General features: G+C 39.7%; 2 protein-coding genes and 1 long non-coding RNA gene across 3 annotated transcripts in view; 2 read left to right on the top strand and 1 right to left on the bottom strand.

The window, feature by feature from the left end:
* The window catches only part of LOC150064473 (uncharacterized), a 37511-nt gene extending 35229 nt beyond the window's left edge, over positions 1-2282 (bottom strand). The window contains exon 1 of the long non-coding RNA XR_016535272.1: positions 2069-2282. This is a non-coding gene — a long non-coding RNA (uncharacterized LOC150064473). The remainder of the gene's footprint in view (positions 1-2068) is intronic.
* Map3k1 (mitogen-activated protein kinase kinase kinase 1) overlaps positions 1-6804 on the top strand; it is a 69980-nt gene extending 63176 nt beyond the window's left edge. The window contains exons 19-20 of the mRNA XM_090331925.1: positions 868-999; positions 3853-6804. Of these exons, the coding sequence (XP_090188051.1) occupies positions 868-999; positions 3853-4002 (282 nt within the window). The 3' untranslated portion in view covers positions 4003-6804. The remainder of the gene's footprint in view (positions 1-867; positions 1000-3852) is intronic.
* A 5314-nt stretch (positions 6805-12118) lies between these two features.
* On the top strand, positions 12119-19769 carry Setd9 (SET domain containing 9). The gene is made up of 6 exons (XM_090331145.1): positions 12119-12387; positions 13709-14076; positions 15702-15825; positions 16325-16440; positions 17513-17618; positions 19423-19769. The coding sequence occupies exons 1-6, from the start codon at positions 12290-12292 to the stop codon at positions 19508-19510; spliced, it is 900 nt and encodes a 299-aa protein (XP_090187271.1). The 5' UTR covers positions 12119-12289; the 3' UTR covers positions 19511-19769.
* The last annotated feature ends 2357 nt before the right edge of the window (positions 19770-22126 follow it).

The following is a 22126-nucleotide window of genomic DNA, read 5'->3' as shown; positions in this document are numbered from 1 at the left end:
AAGTCTGTGACACTCTTATGTCTAATAAACTACTAAAAACCTAGAAGTGGAGTTGTGGTTCAAGTAGTAAAGCACTAGCTTTAAGCAAAAAAGCTCAGGGAAAGTACCCTAGCCCTTTTGTCCATGTTCATATACTGGTGCATGTGTGCATGCACACACACATAAACACACACAACACACAAAATTCCACTTGCTTTTCAGAAGGAGCAGAAGATCAAGGGAACTGCTTTAGAATTCTGTAGTGTTTATTTTTATATCACATGGGTGTTTATTCTTATATCATGTACGTGATTAAGCTTCTTAAAGAGATGTAAGACCTTCAAAGTAATTGCTGTTTGTGATTTTTTTTTTTTTTTTTGCCAGTCCTGGGCTTGAACTCAGGGCCTAAGCACCCTCTTTGAGCTTTCTCAACTATGCATGTGATACCAAGAACTCAAACCCAAGTCTTTGTGCATGCTAGGAAAGCACTCTACTACTAGGCTAAACTCCCAGCCCCTGTGCCATTGCTTTTTGTTTTGCTTTGAAGTAAAATATATATATATATATATATTATATATATAATATATATAATATACACTATATATATATGATGGCTTTCTGTTGGGAGGAGGTGGGGAAAGGGGAAGTAGGCAAAAAACATGAGAAGGGATACCAATGTTCAAGAAGTAATGTACCCACTACCTGACAAATGTATCTGTAACCCCTCTATTTGTTACCCCAACAATAAAGTTCAATTTAAAAAAAAGGAGGAGGGCTGGGAGTTTGGCCTAGTGGTAGAGTGCTTGCCTTAGCATGCACGGACCCAGGTAATATAGCTTTCTCCTTTTTAAAAAGTTCTATTTTCAAATTAACTTTGCTTTATTGTAGGTGCTAAGAGGTCAGCAGTATGGTAGAAGCTGTGATGTATGGAGTGTTGGCTGTGCTATTATAGAAATGGCCTGTGCAAAACCACCTTGGAATGCAGAAAAACATTCCAATCATCTTGCTTTGATATTTAAGGTAAATGTGAGATTAAAATTTACTTCATTGTGCTGAAATATAACCAGTCAAATTTTTATGTGCTCTCAATATAGCATAGGCTATTTATCTTGAGTTAAATGTATATATAGTCTCCAGAAATGTATATAGCATTGTCACTATTGGTTACATTTGCAGTCAGTTCTCACTGACTACATTCCAAGTAGTTGACTACTTAAAACCACTGAATTAGCAAATACTGAATCTTGCATTATATATCTATGTCACTTGAAAAACTTAAAAGTGTTTTATATATTTTATACAATCCAGAAATACCTTTAAATCAGTTTTACTATTTTCTGTATTTTTAAGTTTCACACTGTATACTAAATCCTATACTTTTTTATAGCTCCCAAATCCACTATCTACAATTCCCTTCTAAGAAAGTGTAATGGTAGGGGCCGGGAGTTTGGCCTAGTGGTTAAAGTGCTTGCCTAGCATGCATGAAGACCCGGGTTCGATTCCTTGGTACCACATATAGAAAAAAAGCCAAAAGTGGTGCTGAGGCTCAAGTGGTAGAGCTCTAGCCTTGAGAAAGTCCAAGGACAGTGCTCAGGCCCTGAGCTCAAGCCCAGGACTGGCAAAAAAAAAAAAAAAAAAAAAAAAAGTGTAATGGTAGAGATGTTTAGTTTTTGAATGTACATGTAATTACAGTTACAAGCATGGGCTTGGAATCATTCAGATAGAACCCATTCATTTTTGCATTTGTAAAGAGTGTAATAATAGGCCTACTTCCTGGATTTGGGGTTTCCATAGGATTATCTATGGACCTTCCCTAAGCAGTTAGCTCATAGTCTCCCTCACCTTTCATGCCCTCCTTTAGTTCTCCCCACACTTAAATAACTTGCTCAATCAATCACTTCTCTTAAAAGTCACGCATTTATATTAATGCTCTCTTGCCCCCTTTTCTATATGGTTCAGATGCTAACATCCATGAAGGCTCATGGCCAGTGCTGTCCTCCACCTGGATGTTGCCTTACCATAGAACTTTGAGTGCATGCTTGTATCTGATACTTCCTCTGATGGTCTCCTAGTTAGGTTCCTGACTTACCTCTGTTTTTACACTCCTTGATATCCATTCATGTCTGGTTCAGCTTTGTTCCTTTCAAATTCTTGATAAATACTCATGAAAAGAATCAGTTTGAAAGTTTACTCTTACTTTCAATGTTTGGTGAAATCCTGGAAATAAATAGAAATTACTTTCAGATTGGCACAATCCATTTTTAACAGATGTCATTGCATTCTAATTAATCAGTAGAGGTCAAAACATTATTTGTAGTAAACAGTTTTGAGATCTTTGGGGATTTCAGAAACTATAGGAAAACAGCTTTTTCCAACAGTTAAATACCATTTCTAGTAGTTCATCATACTATGCTGCTTCTTTTGAGAGATGACCAGGCAGTGTCTGCCAAAAGTCTAAAATGCACTTACTCTTTGACTTACCACGCTGATGGTTAATCTCCTGCAGAGAATTGCCAAGATCAGGATTATGCCTTGTACTGTTGACTGTAGTATCCAAAACCTGACCTGAATACGCAGCAGTGAGGCAGTAATTAAATGGTTCACACTATTAAAACTATGTGTAAATTGATAAGAGGAAAGTAAAGGTGTTAGTATCAATTTAGAAAATATGACCAGGGAGCACAGAGCATGGCCTAGAGGCAGAGTGCTTGCCGAGCATGCATGAAGCCCTGGGTTCTATTCACCGGTACCACATATACAGAAAAGGTTGTAAGTGGTGCTATAGGTCAATGGTAGATCTCTAACCTTGAGAAAACCCAAAGATAGGGCCCAGGCCCTGAGTTCAAGCCCCAGAACTGGCTAAAAATAAATAAAAGAAAAATTAATAGGTAAAAAGAGCAATGTATATAAAGTGATTCTAATAGATATAATCTAAAGTGTCCCTTAGGTTTTAGTGTGCATATGGGCCCTTTTTTTCCTAAGGAAATACAAGAATATAAGAATTTACATTGATTATATTTGTATATATTGATTATACAGTAAAAAGAATGTCATTTTGTTTTGTATTTTTCCTCTTGTGAAGTATAGATCTATCAATTGAATATCTTATTATAGGATCACAGAACTTTTAGAATTTATCTTTATAGTGTGTTGTATTCTTTTTTTATTATAATATATAGAGGGATTACAGTTACATTCACCAGATAGTGGGTGCATTACTTCTCACACACTGATACCCCTTCTCACATTTTTTCCCCATTTCCCTCTTCCAACCCCCTCCCAATCATCTTGTTTTCCCCCTTTCCCTTTCCTATTTCAAATAATCAAACGTATATCCAATACACCAGGTAACAGAGTCAGATATAGTAACAATATGAGATTAGCCAAAGGGCACACGTTGTATTCTTTTTAACACAAAGCATTCATGAAATTACTAAGGGAGAGGTCTTATGATAAGAAGTTACCAGGTGAATTAAAATATACATTCAGGGGCTGGGAGTGTGGGGCCTAGTGGTAGACTGCTTGCTTATCATGTACAAATCCCTGGGTTTGATTCCTGGGTACCACATACAAAGAAAAAGCTGGAAGTGGTACTGTGCTCAAATGGCAGAGCTCTAGCCTTGAAAAAGCTCAGAGACAGTGCCCACGCCCTGAGTTGAAGCCCCAGGACCAAAAAAAAAAAAATCATTATTCTTACCTATAATCAAAAAGTTACTTCTTCATATTGTTTGATACTAAGAATGAAGATTTATACAATGTGGAAGAAAACAATACTGTGCATAGGTACATACTGATCGGTCATATGATATAGTCTCCTGGACTTTGACATCTGAAGTCTGGAAAACATCGGTACTCTGGCCTTTTCTCTTGTAGATTGCTAGTGCAACCACTGCTCCATCAATTCCTTCACATCTGTCTCCTGGTTTACGTGATGTTGCACTGCGCTGTTTAGAACTCCAACCTCAGGACAGACCTCCATCAAGAGAGCTATTGAAGCATCCAGTCTTCCGTACTACATGGTAGCCAATTACATGAATAAAACTCTCAGAGACAAAATGCTCAACAAGAAAGACAAAACTTGTGGGAAACCACATTGAAAATCTGCTGGCCTTCATGCCACTGAGCAGCTATGAAGAAGGCCAGTAGGAAACCCTTACCTAAGTATGTGATTGACAAATCATGATCTGTACCTAAGCTCAGTATGCAAAAGTCCACAACTTGTGCAGAAACTGTAAACAGTGCCTTTCAAAGAACTGGCCCTAGATGAACAGGAAAGCAATGAAGTTTGCATAAGTAACAGAAGCATTATATTTTTGGAGCACTTTTTCAGCAATATTAGCAGCTGAGGGGCTCAGGATCTATTTTAATATATCAGTTATTCTTCCATTTCATATAATGATCACAAGCAGGGGGTTTAACAATTCCGTTTTTTATATTGTTGTTGTCCATTATGGGGTGTTTTTGTTTTGTCCTTTGTTGTTGTCACTGGCTATAAAAATCAGTGTCTGCCTCTTTTAAGTCAGACTATGATTAGCAGTAAAAAAAAAAATATATATATATATACATATATATATACACACACAGACACACACATTTACATATATACGTGTGTACATAGGTATATATGCATACATGCATATGTGTATGTGTGTGTATATTTAAAGGTTGATGACTTGTGACTCACAATTGACCTTTATTTGTTTTCAAATATGGGGGTCAGTTGTTCATTGTGCATTTTACTGTTGGCCCATTCATTTTGTGTTTTTTGGAAATTATGGTTCTATATTTTCATTTCACCTTTATTTAAGTGTTTAATATTCAGGGAAAGGCAATCTGTTCAAGCCAGAAAAAAATAATAGAACAAGGTGTGAACTAGAATTCATTAAGTATCTTGCTTTTGCAAGAGATTTTAAATACTGGTTTAATTTTGTTTTAAAAGTGGAACATGAGTAAGTACTGCCTGAAATAGTCAATCCCTGCTCTTACTGTGCAGGTTAAATGTAAGTTCATTGAAAATCATCTTTTTTTTATGTAGCTTCCAACCAAGAGCATGATTACAGTGAAATTTATTTTAATTTTTTAAATGTTTCAATGTCTCTTACTAAACTGTAGGAAACTTCACACCATTTAAATCTTATTCCATATGTACCAATACATCATTCACCACTACCACTGACTGTACCATAACTACTATTTTCCTTCTACCATGCATCTTATCTGTATAGTAGGTCTGGCTGATATAGAAAAATTAACTTTATTATTCAAATAAAAAACCATTAGTGACTGTAAGCAGTAAATTTGCGTTGAACTTGAAAAATGTTCAGAAAGAAAAGTGAAACTGAATACCATTTATGTAATTTCTTAGATTTTATTTAGTGGCTTTAGTCGAGTTGAATTCAGATGCATGGAATCTTGAAGGAAAATGGTACCTCTGTGTGTGTGTGTGTGTGTGTGTGTGTGTGTGTGTGTGTACGTGCATGCACATGTGTGTGCATGCACACATGTGTCTTTTAAATCAAGTACTGATTAACTATTAAATACAACTTTGAGATTAAATTTTAACTCTTCAGAAGCCAGTGTGAAATAGAATTGGTTATTCTCAAAGACTCAGGATAAACTAAATAAGCTATATAGTGTACATTTAAAATGTACAACACAAATTGGAAGTAAAATAAGTTACAAGGTAAGTTTACAGATCTATATTGCATATAATTTTTTAAAAAGCAGTTTTTTATGTGAATGTTTCTTAATGAAATTTTACATTCCTTTGTTTTGGAAGATTGGCAATATTTGAAGAGTTAAAAATAGAACAGAAATGTGAAGTTTGGTAGCTCTAAATGTATTGTACTTGACTTTATTTCCTTTTTTAACTAGTTAGAATTTTCACAATTCTAATAAGATTGTTTCCAAGTCTCCCATGTGCAAGCTTTAAAGGATGTACTCTTGCCATTTTATGTACTGGAAAATCATTGGTCAGATTAATACTGTGTCTGACAGAAATGTAAACTGTATAAACTGAGGAACCTCAGCTAATCAGTATTACTTTGTAGTCACCATGCCCACCACATTTCAAACTCAAACTGTCTGTAAATGTCAAAATCCATTGTGTTTGAGTTTGTTTGCAGTTCCCTCAGCTTGCTGGTAATTGTGATTTTTTTTTGTTTTTTTTTTCAATGCAAATGTGATGTAATATTCTTTATTTTCTTTGGATCAAAGCTGGACTGAAATTTATATTGTGTAATTATTTTTGTGTTTAATGTTATTTGGTACTCAAGATGTAAATAACGTCTACTGCTGTTTATTCCAGTTTCTACTACCTCAGGTGTCCTATAGATTTTTCTTCTACCAAAGTTCACTTTCACAATGAAATTATATTGCTGTGTGACTATGATTCCTAAGATTTCCAGGGCTTAAGGGCTAACTTCTATTAGCACCTTACTGTGTAAGCAAATGTTACAGAAAAAAAAAAAAATCTCTGGGTTAAGAAAATTTGGCTTAAATGTATCCTTTGTTATTTTAAATATATCAAGATATTTTAATTAAAATTTTTACCCCTTTGAACCAATTTTATAGTATTTGTACCTATTTTGGTGTTTTGTCTTTATAGTAAATAAAAGTTTTTGAACAAAGTTAACTGTAAGTTTTTATTTTTTTAAGTAATTTTATACTCTTGAAGTTATAAGAATAGGACAATTATTTCATAGTCTTCATCTAGTGACCTCTGGTTTCTTCAACTACCTAGTTTTTTACTTCCTTAACAAATAGATCAAAACCAGAATTACATTGTTCTATTTTTTTTTTTTTTGATTAGCATCAATGAGGAACTGTTCCTTAGGGACTGGGTATGCGGCTTAATGGTAGAATGGTAGAATGCTTGGCTAGCACACATGAAGCACCCTGGGTTCAATGCCTCAGTACCACATAAACAGAAAAAACTGGAAATGGCACTGGGGCTCAAGTGGTAGAGTGCTAGCCTTGAGCAAAAACTCAGGGATAGTTCCCAGGCCCTGAGTTCAAGCTCCACAACTAACAAAAACAAACAAAATGCCAGTTCAAAAAGCAATAAGCTCTCTTAATATGAGTGTACCCTATCCAAGTTCACAACTGCCTCAAACCACACATAACAATTAAAATTTCATACAACCACACTGCAATATTTCCTAGATTATTATACCACCCAGACACTTCTATTTCAATAATGTGTAGCAGGCTCCTTTCAGTGAAATGGCTTGGTCTAAGGCTGCAGTCCAAATCTAGTTCTCTCACTACAAGTTAAGTTTTTTCATAGTGTATGTGGGGGGAAAAAAAAAGGCACCCACAGAACCATCATACAATGGAGATTCTTCCAAAACACCCCTTTACCATTCACCTGGGCACCTAAACTATGGGAAAGCTGATTTCCTCACACCATTATTCCCTCCCCCAAGCTATTCCAAGCAGGAAGATGAAGCTCTTGTTCCACCCCTTCACCCTGTAGAGACCTGAGCTTCATTTCAATGAGTATCTGAAAGAAGGGGCAAGAATCCCTACTCCATACCAGGTATCATGGTCCATCCCTTCCATAAGTTGATAGAGCACAGTTCAGGGAATGGGAAGTATTCTGGGTATGTTTTCTCTGTGCTTATTCTAAAGGTATTAAAGATTTACTGTCTTACTTTGGACAAAGAAATGATGTTTCTACCTTGGAAAGGATTTCTGTTCCTAAAAAGACTTCATTTTTAAAGAAATACTTGAGGTGGGTGGCTGTAATCCTAGCTACTTAGGTGGCTGAGATCTGGGGGTTGTGCTTTCAAGCTGGCCCTGGCAGACACAACTGAGATTCTTATCTCCAATTAACCACCAAAAAGCTAGATGTGAAGGTATGGCTCAAATGGTATAGTGCTGACTTAGAGTGAAAAATCTAAGGAACAGCACCTAAGCTCTGAGTACTGGCAAAGATACACATAGCTATAGATACACACACACACATATACACACACATATACACACACACACACACAGTAAAATAACACCTGATTGTGAGCTACAACACCAAACCTCAGGCTCAGAATATTTTTAATGAAAACATTTGGTTTTTCTGTAAGCCAAAAAGGACATCCAAGGACAACCAGAAACTACTGCCTAAACCTTAGCTTTTTTTACATACACATTTTGGGATACATACTCAAAGTTCTGTGTTTATTAACACTTTTAAGTTCAGATACATCAAAGCATAGAAGTATAGACTTCCATATTATTTACTGCAATGTGCCTTTTCCAAAATATGTTGTACCATTAACTTTCTAAAATAGGAGTGAAGAAAAGAGTTCCAGGGTTATTAAGAAACTATCTTTTCCTCATATCAACAATCTTCCTAAGAATTTAATGTTAAGACCTACAGTGAGACAGTGGCCATTGGCCACCAATCCCTTAGTCCTTTGTCTCTTCAGAAACACTTCACTCACACCCTTCTCTGAGTGGGCTACATGAATAAGCAGAGAAGCTTCTTCTTGTCCCTCTGCTATTCTGCCCCTCAAATGACTTTCTCTTTACAGAAAAGGCAAAATCTGGGATCACTGGCATTTATTTAATGAGCTCATGTCTTAAAACCTAGCTGGAGGGCCAGGAGCATAGCTTAGTGGTAGAGTGCTTGCCTAGCTTGCATGAAGCTCTGGATTTAATTTCTCGGTGCCACATACACAGAAAAAGTCGGAAGTAGTGCTGTGGCTCAAGTGGCAGGGCACTAGTCTTGAGGAAAAAATTGTCCAAGTACAGTGCCCAGGCCCTAAGTTCAGAACTGGCAAAAAAACAAACAAAAAACTAGCTGGATTTGCAGGCCTGAGTTGCTTTTTCTGGGAGCATTTCTACAACACAGCTGATAGATAATCACAGCCACTACAGCCATGTATCTACAGTAGGCCCCACAGAAGAAAATGTTTGCAGCTCACAGGCCTGAGCCATCACAAATGTTCTGGAACAGAGGGGGAAGTCAACTTTTGGTTTTGGGGGATCTGGAGTCCAACCTCAGGCAGCAAAGATGTCTGGGAAGACCTCCTTCTTGAGTTTCTCCCTTGGCAACATGGTGATGAAAATCAAGATAGAAGAAGCAAGTTGCCTACTACCAAAGTCTAGCTGGAGATGGCCTCTTACTCATGTGGTGCTTAGTCCCACTGTGCTCTGTAACCACTTACACACAGCACAATGAAGAGTAGATGGGAAAAGCAGGTTCCCAAAATGCATGCTTGGAGCAAGTATCTTAAAGAACTGAGGAAAGCAAAGGACAACTGCAGTATACAGATGAAATATTCAGCTGCATGTAAAAGTGACATGGCTATGTAAAGATGCTTTTCTCACAGATTAGAATAGTCTGAGGCCAGGAATGTAGCCGAGAGGTAGAGTGCTCACCTAGCATGCACAAAGCCCTGGGTTTGATTCCTCAGTACCACGTACATAGAAAAAAAACCAAGTGGCACTGTGGCTCAAGTGGCAGAACACTAGCCTTGAGCAAAGAGTGTCCAAGGACAGTGACCAGGCCCTGAGTTCAAGCCCCGGGACTGGCAAAAAAAAAAGTCTAGAAGTAGGCAGTTAAGGGCTAAAATATTAGGCTTATGATGTCATCAATGTTTCCAAGATTTATCTACCTCTCCTCATCATGAGGTTTCTACCTTTAGGTCCCATCTAGGTATTCAGAAAAGAAAGGGGAGACTAAAAAATTTCCTCTGTCAGGAAAACACAAACTTTCCTAAAGGCCTTTGTAAACTTTCATGTATATCTCATTCTGCCAGAAATATCTGTGGAGTCTGAGAAGAATGAACATGAAGTCAACCTTAATAGTATCCATCATAGAGAGTAGCTATGGGTAGCAGTATGCAATAATACTCAAATAGAATATGTTCAATGAAAAGAAATGGACAAAACCAAACCTTGTTAAAGACAAAGATTTAAGATGTAGCAGACAGGAAGTCAAACAGTAGATGAGGGTGATGATCCTGCCAAATCACTGATCTTTGGAGTTTTACAGACTATTTCTAACAGAACCATGCCAAAAAAAACAACAAATAACAACAAACTTCAACTACTTGCTACCTACTTTATTCCAAAGGGTTCCCAACAGTCTGACTTTACTTTGCCTAAAATTTTATTTCCCACTGTTCCTAACAAAAATTCTGTTCTATTGTTGCATCCTTGCTGTCTGAACTCACTGAGAATTGACTGTTTCAGCCAGCCTCCACAAATTGGCTCATCCTAATGGTTCTAATACTTTAGGGTCTCACAGTAGTTGAAAACTGATGCCACAGAATCTTCCAGCTGGCCCTTAAGGTATCCAAAACCAGTTGTATATTACACAAACCTATGGACACAGGCACTCTGGAGTCCTATTAGATTTAAACATCAATTACAATTAGGTTCCAGTAGATGGCAGTAAAATACCTAGAGGTAGCATTTGCTAATTTACACAAAAACTAGCAGAGACAATTCTCTCTCTTTTTATTTTTTGCCAGTCCTGGAGCTTGAACTCAGGGCCTGAGCACTATTCTTGGGCTTTCTCAAAATTAGACCTCTACCATTTGAGCCACAGCACCATTTCCAGCTTTTTCTATGTATGTGGTAATGAGGAATCAAACCCAGGTCTTTTGTATGTCCTAGGCAAGTGCACTAGGCCAAACTCCTGGCCCATTATCTTTTTTATGCAATGTTAGGTTTTTCTGCACAAAATAACCTAAACATGTGTATCTAATTTCATCAATGTGCAGTATATAACTGTACAGATTATAGGGTTTGAATTTTTAAAAATTAGCTTTATTTCCTCTATTTTAATTTGTCCCAAGTTTATTTTTATGAATGTATTTGCTAATTAAAAATTTAATGGTAAAATCACTAGAAATATATGCCAAAACAGTCTTTTTTTTTTTAAGTTAAATGCATAGTAACAGTAGGGGACTTATAGTTCTTTTTGGTTTCTTTTACACTTGGAGATCATAAAGATAGTTTCCTCCTATTCCACTTGCTAATCATCTTGGAGGTGAACTGATTAACCCACTAACAAATTAGATCTGAACTATGCCAAGTGAACAAACACAGTCTAAGGGAAAAGTCTCTAGAACTGGCCAACATCCTACATGACATTAGAGTAAAATAAACTGACACTGGAGGATATTCTTTAGAGTAAAACAAATCAGTCCTCTTACCCCTGGCATCTGTTCAGTATAGACTTCAGCTTAGGATTCACTCTCACTCTCTGCAAAAAATAGAAAAGTCAACTTTCTAGCCGGTGAAAATTATAACATTTGTTTCTTGGTTAAATACTTGTTGATTCGAAGATGATTAAAGAAGTCTTGCAGTTTGCCTTCATAGGAAATGAGCTTTGGGCTCCAGTTCCAAAAGTGAGAGTGAATGTGCATATGTGTGTGTCTGAGTTTGTGTGAAGGGGGCAAATTATATAAGTCCTTTCAAATTTCACCTGTAGAGGGATCATTTCCCATCTCATTCAGTGGTGGCCATCCTTGAGCAGAAAAAGCAGTTCACAGGCCCAGAGTTCAATCCCGAGGACAGGCAAAAAAAAAAAAAAAAAAAAATTCACGTTAGGGGCGGGGAGTTTGGCCTAGTGGTAGAGTGCTTGCCTCGCATGCACGAAGATGCGGGTTGGATTCCTGGGTACCACATACATAGAAAAGTCGGAAGTGGTGCTGAGGCTCAAGTGGAAGAACTCTCGCCTTGAGGAAAAAGCACAGGGACAAGGCTCAGGCCCTGAGATCAAGCCCCAGGACTGTAAACTAAATTTCATTTTAAGTAGGTGCGGTTAATCGTGTGCCAAATGTGCCTACATAAAGCTCCTTCTCAAAAACAACCGCTTTTCGTCTGTGGTTTTGCCTTTCTCCGAGTGGGGAGGAAGAGGCAACCCAGGGTGAAAACTGGGAATCACCACGTCTTACACACTCGCGGACACGCCTCCTTCCCGCGCGTCTCTGCGGGGGGAGAGCTGAAGTCTCTGGGAGGCCCGGAGGCCTGGAGGAGGAGGGACGGAGGATGGGACGGAAGGCCGGCACGCGGACCTCCGCGCAGGAGTTAAGTAGGACAGCGGAACCCAGGTAAGCGGTCCCTCCGGGGACGCGCTCCCAGGCCAGGCGCCCAGACATCCGGGAGCCGCCGCGGGAAGAGAGGACTAGAGACCCCTGAGCGGCGGGGCTACCGCAGCCCCGTGAAGCCCAGGCCTCAGGAGGAGACGAGGAGGGCGGGACGACGCGGTCTCCGCTCCTCCCCCGGCCGGGCGGGCCCGAGCCCGCGCCCCGCCTCTCCCACGCCGCCCCCGTGCCCGCGTTCCCGCGCCGCCATGCCGGGCCGCTTGCTGCGGCGACTGTGGCTGCGGTGGCGCCGTTACAAGTACCGTTTCGTTCCCTGGATCGCGCTGAACCTCAGCCACAACCCGAGGTGAGAGGGCCGGGAGGCTGACGCGATATCTCCCTTCCGCCTGAGAAGCTGCCGGGCTGTGAGGCCGCGGACGGGCAGAACCTGAGGCGCCTGGAGAGAGCGTCAGGCCGAAAAAGCTCCAGGGGGCGGAGCTGGAGGCCGCGTAGGGGGCGTGGCGCTGAGATCGAGTAAAGGGCGGAGCCTGACGCCTTTGGGACTGAATGGGCGGAGCTCTCGTTGGGCGGGGCCGTGGCTAGTAGATTGAGCTGAAGCTCCCAGCGGGCGCACGCTAGGTGGGCGGGGCCTACAGCCTGTTTCCCAGAGTGCACCGCGCTGCGTGGTCCTCACCAACCTCGGTGTCCCTGGCGTGGGGTCTCGCTGTGTGTCTTCTGCTGTCTCTACTCTCTGGGGCCCTGCAGGCCGGACAAGAAGTAAGAGAGTCTCTGCGCGGATAGTGGGAGCCTTTCCTCTTGGACGAGCCGAGGCTTGTTTTTCTCGGCTCTGTAGAAGCGATTTGTGTGGTGAGAGCGCCTCAGCTCGGCGGTGAGCGGGACAACCGCCTGCGGTAGCCGAGGCTGGAAACCAGCACCTCGGAGCATCGGGTCCGTGATTCGGGGTCCGTGCGGCTGGCCGAGAGGGTCGCTGTGCGTCCAGCGTCGCGGGTGGCATTATCCTCGCCATCTGCAAGAAGTCAGCAGAGGGCCCGCCACGTAGGCAGCCATCTCTGCCGAGAGCAGGTTTCTTAAAACCTAGGAAAAGTAAAGATCGTGGCCAAAGTTCCCGAGCTGCAGAAACGTGCACCAGAAACGAGAAACAAACCACAGAAGCTTCCTTTTTTTTCTCCCAAGTAAAAAAGTACAGTATGGAAACAAAAGCGGTGTAGTCATTAGAGAAATCAGTGCCCCTAAGAGGAAATCTGACAAAGGAGAAAATGGTAACTTGCATTGGCCTCTGAAACTGTTGACCTCCGGTTGGATTCCCCAGTTGAATTCTCAACGTGAAAAATACTCACTTGACAGTTCGGGGTCGTGAGGGGAAGCGGAGCTGCATTTCTGCGGCTGCTCTAGAGCCTCACTTCCTTGGCAGAAGTGAGAGGGTGTATCAGTGTACCAGAAACATGTGGCCTAATATGAATATAAATACTGGCCACTTGCGGGAGCAAATATGGGAATTAGGTCATGTAGATTTCCCTCCAGATTCTTTCCTAGGCTTCGTATTTTTATGTCCTCCAAACACGTGAGACTGGAAAAAGTTCATTAAAGCTAATAACCCAGAAAGCATCAGGACGGTCTGGCTTTTATCCATGAAAGGGTAGTGAATGGTAACTTTTCCCATTTTTCAGGACCCTTCGATATGTTCCAGAGAAATCCAAAGACAAAGTTATCTCAGATGAAGATGTCCTAGGAACGTTACTGAAGGTTTTCCAGGCTCTATTCTTAAATGAGTTCAGTAAACAATCAGATATCTGGACTATGCTTCCAAAATCTGCTAAGTCAAAATATCAAGACCTACTGGCAGTTCAGCATCCAAGGGAGAATCTGCTTGAAAAGGAACATAAACAGCAAAATATGTTTAAACCAGAAGAAATTCTTTATAAAACGTTGGGTTTCAGTGTTACCCGAGCAACTAGTTCATTGATTTCTGCAGGAAGAGGTGTCTTCGTTACCAAAGGATTGGTACCAAAAGGCGCTGTTGTATCTATGTATCCTGGTAACAGTTCAATTAATACTGCCAAGAGTTTCGTATGTACTGATAAATAAAAGCTTAATTAAATGCTTAGGCCTAAAATCTTTCCAGTGTAAAGTTCAATTGGAAACCCAAGTTTCCATAGACATTTAAAATTCTAATGTGGTAACTTTTATTATGTTGTGTGTTAGAAAGTGTCCTGAAATATGTGCTGGGATAAATGCATTTTTTTCTCTTGAGAAAATCTCTCTAAAAATTTAGACAATAATATGCTCATTTCGACAAGTTATTTAGTATTAAAGAATAAGATAGTTTGGCTTAGTTGAAAACAAAAAAGAAAATGGTATGGGTTAATATCAATGGGTTAAAAATCATAAATTGGGCCGGGAGTTTGGCCTACTGGTAGAGTGCTTGCCTACCGTGCACGAAGACCCGCGTTGGAGTCCTCCGTACCACATGTATAGAAAAGCCGGAAGTGGAGTTGTACCACAAGTGGCAGAGTGCTAGCTTTGAGGAAAAAGCCCAAGGACAGGGCTCAAGCTTGAGCCCAGGACTGGCAAAAAAAAATAAATAAACCACTGGGAAAAATACTTCTGTTTCTACATGTAGAAATGTAGAAAGTAAATCAATTTCTTCACAAAATTGTTAAACTAAAAGCTATAGGTGGAGCTGAGGCTCAGGTGGTAGAGTGATGGTCTTGAGGAAATAAAAAAAAAACAACTCCTCAAAAACAACAACAACCAAAAACCCTTCAGAGACAGCCTTGAGTTCAAGCCTAAAGCCAAAGACTGGCATAGCACAGCTATTTTTCTAATTCTCCACTTGAACATTCTCCACACTTAGCTAACGCTTTTCCTCCCATTCCCTTTTTCCTTCCCTCTCTTTCTCTCCCCTCCCCTGATTTTCCCAAGCAAGTTCTCTACCACTGAACTGTATCTCTGGCAACAAAACACATTTCTTGACTGACACCTTAATGGTTGCCAAATCACAACTCTGCTTTAAAAATATGTAAAACTTGGTAAACTAGCCTAAAATACAATGCTGATTTTATCATTATGGAAGACGGTCATATTTTGTTGCGTTATGTGGACAGTTGATTTGTATTCCATCTGTTCTGGAGCACAACTATTTAATTTTTTATTGCTATTGTAAAGGTGATGTATAAGGGGCTTCAGTTACATAAGTCAGGTAATGAGTACATTTCTTTTTGGACAGTGTTACCCTTTCCTCACTCTCTCTTAACTTTTTCCTCCTATCTGCACCCACCTGTTGTACAGTTGATTTTCAACATAGTGTCTAATGAGTACTACTGCTGTTTGTTCGGCCTTTGTGCCCCCATTTCTGTGGAATACAGACTCTTTAAAAGGGGAAAATCAAAGAGAATGTGACACACTGGAGATAAAGAGTAAAGAAAATGGAGGAACATATGAAAACATATTAAAATTTATTGTTAAGTGGTGCTGTGGCTCAAGGGGTAGGGCAGTAGCCTTGAGCTGAAGAGCTCAGGGACAGTGCCCAAGTCCCACAACCAGACAGTTAATATACACTAATAAGAATTTTTTTCATTTTATGTTTATGTTTTTGAAGAATGGTCTTTATCAGGATTTTGATGGTTTTTACATGTCATATATGTCTTTATTATATAATAGGTACAGTATATCAGAAGTATGAGCCAATCTTTTTCCAGTCCATTGGAAATCCATTTATTTTTAGATGCCTGGATGGGGTACTCATTGATGGAAATGATAAAGGAATATCAAAAGTTGTATACAGGTGAGTGATACCCATATTCAACTTTAATTGGAGGATATAGATTCATACTTGTCATAATGATTATAATCTACAACATTTTTACTTTATTATTTTTTTTTTGTTTTGTTTGGCCCCCTTCTCTCTCTCTTTTCTGGCCCCGCTCGCTCCGGCCCCGCTCGCTCCGGCCCCGCTCGCTCCGGCCACCACTCGGTTGGGCTCCGCTTGCTCGCCTCCACTCTCTGTCGCTTGTTGCAGTCTCGTCTCTGCCACTTCCGGCTTGGTTGTGCATGTGGGATACCGAGGAATCGAACCCGGGTCCTTGTGCATGCTAGGCAAGCACTTTAACCGCTAGGCCAAACTCCCGGGCCCAACATTTTTACTTTAAATAAAAATGTTTCCATAGCTGCTTTGTAGCAACACATTTGCCTGATGGAGTAATAAAAAAAAAATAATTAAACAGAACTAACATTTGTTTAGCTGTAGGATTAGCTTTGTATCTTTTAATTCTATTTTGTTTCAGATCATGCAGCGGGAGAGATCAACTTGGCCCTTTAAAAATGAGTGATAGTACATGGCTGACATCAGAAATTCATAATCCACTGGCTGTGGGACAGTATGTCAACAATTGTTCTAACAGTAAGTTGGCATCACAGAGCTGTGAAATAAGGTGCGGCAGCAGCCAGTTTTCCTTTGCTATCCAGTTGGGTACTACAGGCAATTGAGTAACATCTTAGGTATTCTGAGTCCTTAAACAACTGTAACATTTTGAGGAAATATATCACAATTCATTGAGGAAAATAATGAAATACATTGTTTAGAAATCTTCAGTTTACTGTTTTTGTTATGATTTTTCACTGAATATAACTTAATTGATGATTTGATCATTGTCTTTTAGTAGGTGTTTTTTGTTTGTTGCCAGTCCTGGGCTTGAACTCAGGGCCTGAGCACTGTTCTTGGGCTTCCTCAAAGTTAAAGCTCTATAACTTGAGCCACAGCACCACTTCAGACTTTTGTCTATGTATGTGGTACCAAGGAATTGAACCTGGGTCTTTGTGCATGCTAGGCAAGCACTCTGCCACTAGGCCAAACTCCCCGCCCAGCAATTTTTTTTTTTTTTTTAAGAATTGATTTTTCCACAGGTAAAAGTTTGATCATATGACTACAGTTTGCATGTAGTTTCAATATTAATGAGAGGTGAACTTGAAAAGCCTGTTGTTAACCAATATTAGCCTCTTAATTCCTAATACTTAAAAGACAAAGAAACATATACATTTGCTGTATAAGCTTATATGTATATTAGTACATACATTTTACTGGTTTTGAGTTTCATTTTATTGTATATCTTTCTTTCTTTTTTTTTTTTTTGCCAGTCCTGGGCTTGAGCTCAAGCCTGAGCACTGTTCTTGGACTTTCTCAAGGCTAGAGCTCTACCACTTGAGCCTCAGCACCACTTCTGGCTTTTTTCTATGTATGTGGTACCGAGGAATCGAACCCGGGTCTTCATGCATGCTAGGCAAGCACTTTAACCACTAGGCCAAACTCCCGGCCCTTTATTGTATGTCTTATTTATCAGATGCCTATAATTGTCACCAATTTTTTGACCATGTTCTAATAATTTACAAAAACATATATCAGGTATCATAATTCAATGCTTTTTTCCCTTGACCTTGTATCATTCCTTTTCTAAAAATTATATGCCTATTTCTAGATAGAGCGGCTAATGTCTGCTACCAGGAATTTGATGTGCCTGCAGTTTTCCCTGTAGAATTGAGGCAATATATTCCAAACATTGCCTACAACTATAATGAACAAAGGTTAGTTTTGTAAAAAGCATTTCCTATCTTCTGTTTTATGCTTCACAGTATAGAATTTGGGATAAAATTAATTTTTAAGAACATTAACGACTGAGACTGTAGCTCAGTGAGAAATTGCTTAGCACATGTGAGGCCCTCAGTTCTCTGTCCCAACTTTATCCAAAAAAATTACAAGTAACTTAGGTTTTTATGCATATAAAACAAGGTGTTAATGTAGGCTTCTTTTTTTCCCCTCAGTACTGTGGCCTGAACTTAGCGCTTTAACCTGGTTCAGTCTAACACAAGCTTATTTGAAAGTAAAACTTTTCACTCAGCTCATTCTGTTTATTATTCCATTGTCATTGCTCTTTTTTTTTTTTTTTTTTTTTTTGTGGGTCATGGGGCTTGAACTCTGAGCCACAACCCCACTTCCCATTTTCTAGTGATTAATTGGAGATAAGAGTCTCAGGGTCTTTAATGCCTGGACTGGCTTTGAACTGCGATCCTCAGGTCTCAGCCTCCTCCTGAGTAGCTAGGATTACAGGCATGAGGCACCACGCCCAGCTGTCATTGCTCTTTTTAACTTTTATTTTTTGTGGTGATGCTGAGGATTAGACTCGTCTTTATGCTTGCTAGGAAGGCTCTTGAGCCACACGTACAACACATTTTTATTTTATGTAGTATTTTACAGGTATCAACCTTAAAACATGTCCAAGTGATTATTTTCCTTCTCACAAAAAAAAAGTTTGTAATTTTTTGAGACATGGTCTTGCTACATCCATTTATAAAAGCCTATAAATTGCCCTTTTAAGATAAATGATATTTAAAACTTAGACTAATCACTTAATAACTTGTATCTGAGTTTGTATTTTTCTTTTTGTTGTTGTTGTTGGTTGTGGGATTTGAGCTCTGGGCCTGGACGCTGTCCCTGAGCTCTTCAGCTCAAGGCTACTGCCCTACTCCTTGAGCCACACAGACACTTCTGGTTTTCTGGTGATTAATTGGAGATGAGTCTCACAGACTTTTTAGTGCCCGGGCTGGCTTTGAACCACAATCCTTAGATCTCAGCCTCCTGAGTAGCTAGGAGAGCAGGCGTGAGCCACCACACCAGGCTTTAATTGTGGTCTTTCAAAATAACAAACTGGGGGCCAGAATTGTGGCCCAGTGGTAGAGTACTTGCTTAGCATGTATGAAGCCCTGGGTGTACTACATACACAAAAAAAGCCAGAAATGGTGCTGTGGTTCAAACGGTAGAGTGCTAGCCTTGAGAAAGTTCAAGCACAGTGCCAAAGGACTGGCAAAAAAAAAACCAGTGAGATTAAGAAGTGGAAGTGTGGCTCAAATAGTATAGTACTATCCTGAAGCAAAAAAGCTAAGCAAGGGCATGAGGCCCTGAGGTCAAGCCTCATTAACAGTGTGTCTACATGCATGGGCACACATACACACACATATACACACTTACTTAGCAGACTAGACGCACTGTGCTTTAGAATGTCCAAGAGGAAAAAGAACTATTTCCTTCGGAAATTGAATACATGACCTAAACTATAAGGAATATGAGCCAGTCCTAAGGCTTGAACTCAGGGCTTGAGCACTATCCTAGAACTTTCTCAAAACTAACACTACCACTTGAGCCACAGCAACACTTCCAGCTTTTTCTATGTATGTGGTACCTAGGAATTGAACCCAGGTCTTCGAGCATACTAGGCAAGCACTCTACCACTAGGTCAAACTTCCCGTCCCTCAGAAAATTTTTGTATCATCCATATAGCTTATATTCAAAGTATGAACTACCCTTTTTCACTTTTTTTGTTGTTCTTTTCAGGTCACTTCGATGTGTTGTTCTTATTGCACTTAGAGACATCAATCAAGGGGAAGAGCTTTTTTCAAACTACTATACAATTGTCAGCTAATTCTTGGGTTGGAAATTAGATTTTGTACCATTCTTTTAACTGTGATGTTTTCTGTTAATCACTTAAGTTTTACCTGCTGAACAAATATTTTGAGACCTAATTAGAGTAGGGACTATTATGTGTTGAATGTTATTTATATTCTAATTTCATGGTAAAAAGTTCTTGCTTCATTCATTACAGCTTAAATTTGTTGTGCAATCCCGATTTTAATTGGTTTTCACCTAAATACACAATGGCTTATTAAAACTCACTGCTTAAAAAAAAACAAACTCGGAGGGTGTGGGGGGGGGGGGGGAATGGGTACCAAGACATGTGAAAGGGTATCAATGTATGTGAATTAATGCACCTTCTATCCGGCAAATATCATGTAACCCTTTTACTAATTACAATAAAAAACAAAAAAGAAAAATAAATAAATAAAATAAAAGTAAAAAAAAAAACAAACTCACTGGGCCAGGAGTTTGGCCTAGTGGTAAAGTCCTTGCCCAGCATACGTGAAGACCCAAGTTCGATTCCTCACTACCACATGTATAGAAAAGGCTGGAAGTGGTGCTGTGGCTCAAGTGGTAGAGCTCTAGTCTTGAGAAAGCCTAAGGATAGTGTTCAGGCCCTGAATTTAAGCCCCAGGACTGGCAAAAAAAATAAAACTGAATCTAAAAAAAACCCACTTGAACTTACAATTTCAATCTTTATTTTGTAGACAAGCAGTAATACTTGTAGTTGTGTTTACCAACTTCTGTAAAAATGTATTTTTCCAAAATAAAGTCAGAAGTAACTATTACATTGCCATGAGAAAACTGGTGTGTATCTGTTTAAGGATTATTTCAGCTGGATAAGGAGAAAGTGTGAGCACAGTATCATTTTTCTTTGTTGAACATTTCTGCATCCAAGGTTGGGGAAAGGCATACAAGAGACAAAAGGGAGGGACCAGGAGTTTGGTCTAGTGGTAAAGTGCTTGCCTAGCATGCACGACGACCCAGGTTCAATTCCTCAGTCCCACATACATAGAAAAAAGCCAGAAGTGGTGCTGTGGCTCAATTGGTAGAGCTCTGACTTTGAGAAAGCCCAAGGACAATGCTCATGCCCTGAGCTGAAGCCCAGGACTGGCAAAAAAAAAAGAGGGAATACCACCGAAGGGTAATATTGGTGTTAAAGACATCATTCCCTGTCTCATGTTTCTGTGTAGGGGGTTCGCTTAGTAATGCTACCCCCTCCCATCTCCCCATCCATTGGAAAACAATGAGTGTCTCTGGAGAACTAGTCATCAATGGCCCACACCCTTCCCTTTCTCTGCTTGCCAGAAGGTCCTGTGCCATGTTCTGCCTCATGCCAGGAGTAGCCAGCCTACCTGTGTTATAGTGAGTCCATTTCAAAGATGGAATACTAGCAAGCCAGCCCAAGCAAGCCACCTCCTCTGGTTTGATTAGTAACAGTTATTTTCATCTCCATCCACCTGCTTCAACCCTCAGTTCCAAACTTTAGATAGGAAGGAGGGTATTTATTGCCCCCCCTTAAATCCTCATGGAACCTGTACAATCAGATTCTGACCACTTTTGCTGCTATGTCATAAGCTTTTCTCACCATATTTGTTGCCATTTTAGTAGCTTCCTAATTGACTTTCCCATCTCTACTTCTCTTTACATAATGTATTGCCAAGTAAAAGTGATTCAGTTGAAGTCAGATCTTGACACATCCCTACGGAAAACTCACATTTCATGGAATGAATGCTGAAGCCCTTCATTTACCTGGTATAGCTCCCTACTTCAGATCTCATCTCTGACTTCCCTCGTGCTTTTACTCCTAGCTGTGCCTTGAGCTTGCCTCGCTGCACTGACCTGCTTAGAGCTCTTCTCTCCCTTTGTCTACCTCTAGGTAGGCTTGCTTACCCACCTTATTGAAATTTACAGCCCTCTTTTCCCACATTCTCTCCATTTGGCTCCCTCTTTATAACACTGATGACCAAAGGCTCATTATTGAAAATGTGCAATTAGGATGTTCCAAGAATGGAAACTGAGAAGCCAGTTAAAGTCATTGTGGCCAGGATGTCTCTGGAAGTCACAAGACATCATTCTGCTCCCACAAGGCTTCTCTCTCCTACCCTAAAGCCTCAAGTACTATGTCTGTCTCATAAGGTACTTAATTGCACTGTTGGCTCTATCCAAAATACTTGAGCTTCTGCACTTATCTTATTCAAGAATCAAGGGATGTGGCTGACAAGTAATCAAGGCAGAAGAATTAAGGTTTTAACTTTTTCTTTCCCTTGTAAAGAAAAAATGTGGATATTATGTGTAGTCTGATATCTGCGATGAAAATGGAACTGGACAAAGTTCTAGTCATGGCAAATTAGCTATGGGGACAAACACATGATGTGATTAGACCTTTAGCTTTATAAGATGAAGTACAGGAAAAATAGGACTAGTTTATGAAACTATGAGTGTAAGAGTACTTGACCATAACACTGGTAATACTAGCCTTAAATCATAGTATCTAAGTTGCCTAGAACAGTATTTGAAACATAATATTCAGTAAACATTGCTATGTTCACTTTGGAATGATCAGAATTTTTTTTTTGGTTGAAGTCTATTATAGAGGTATATAAGAAAACAAATTGCTAAC

Source organism: Megascapheus bottae, chromosome 4 (assembly GCF_031878675.1).
Source record: "Megascapheus bottae isolate mThoBot1 chromosome 4, mThoBot2.hap1, whole genome shotgun sequence".
In the NCBI taxonomy this organism is placed as follows: domain Eukaryota; kingdom Metazoa; phylum Chordata; class Mammalia; order Rodentia; family Geomyidae; genus Megascapheus; species Megascapheus bottae.
Note: the sequence above shows the minus strand (reverse complement) of the source record. Positions and strands in the feature narration are given on the sequence as shown.

Coding starts and splice junctions, on each gene's coding strand:
- Setd9 (XM_090331145.1), top strand. CDS start 12,290: ATGCCGGGCCGCTTGCTGCGGCGACTGTGGCTGCGGTGGCGCCGTTAC. Junction 12,388..13,708: donor AACCTCAGCCACAACCCGAG/GTGAGAGGGCCG, acceptor CCCATTTTTCAG/GACCCTTCGATATGTTCCAG. Junction 17,619..19,422: donor TACAACTATAATGAACAAAG/GTTAGTTTTGTA, acceptor TGTTCTTTTCAG/GTCACTTCGATGTGTTGTTC.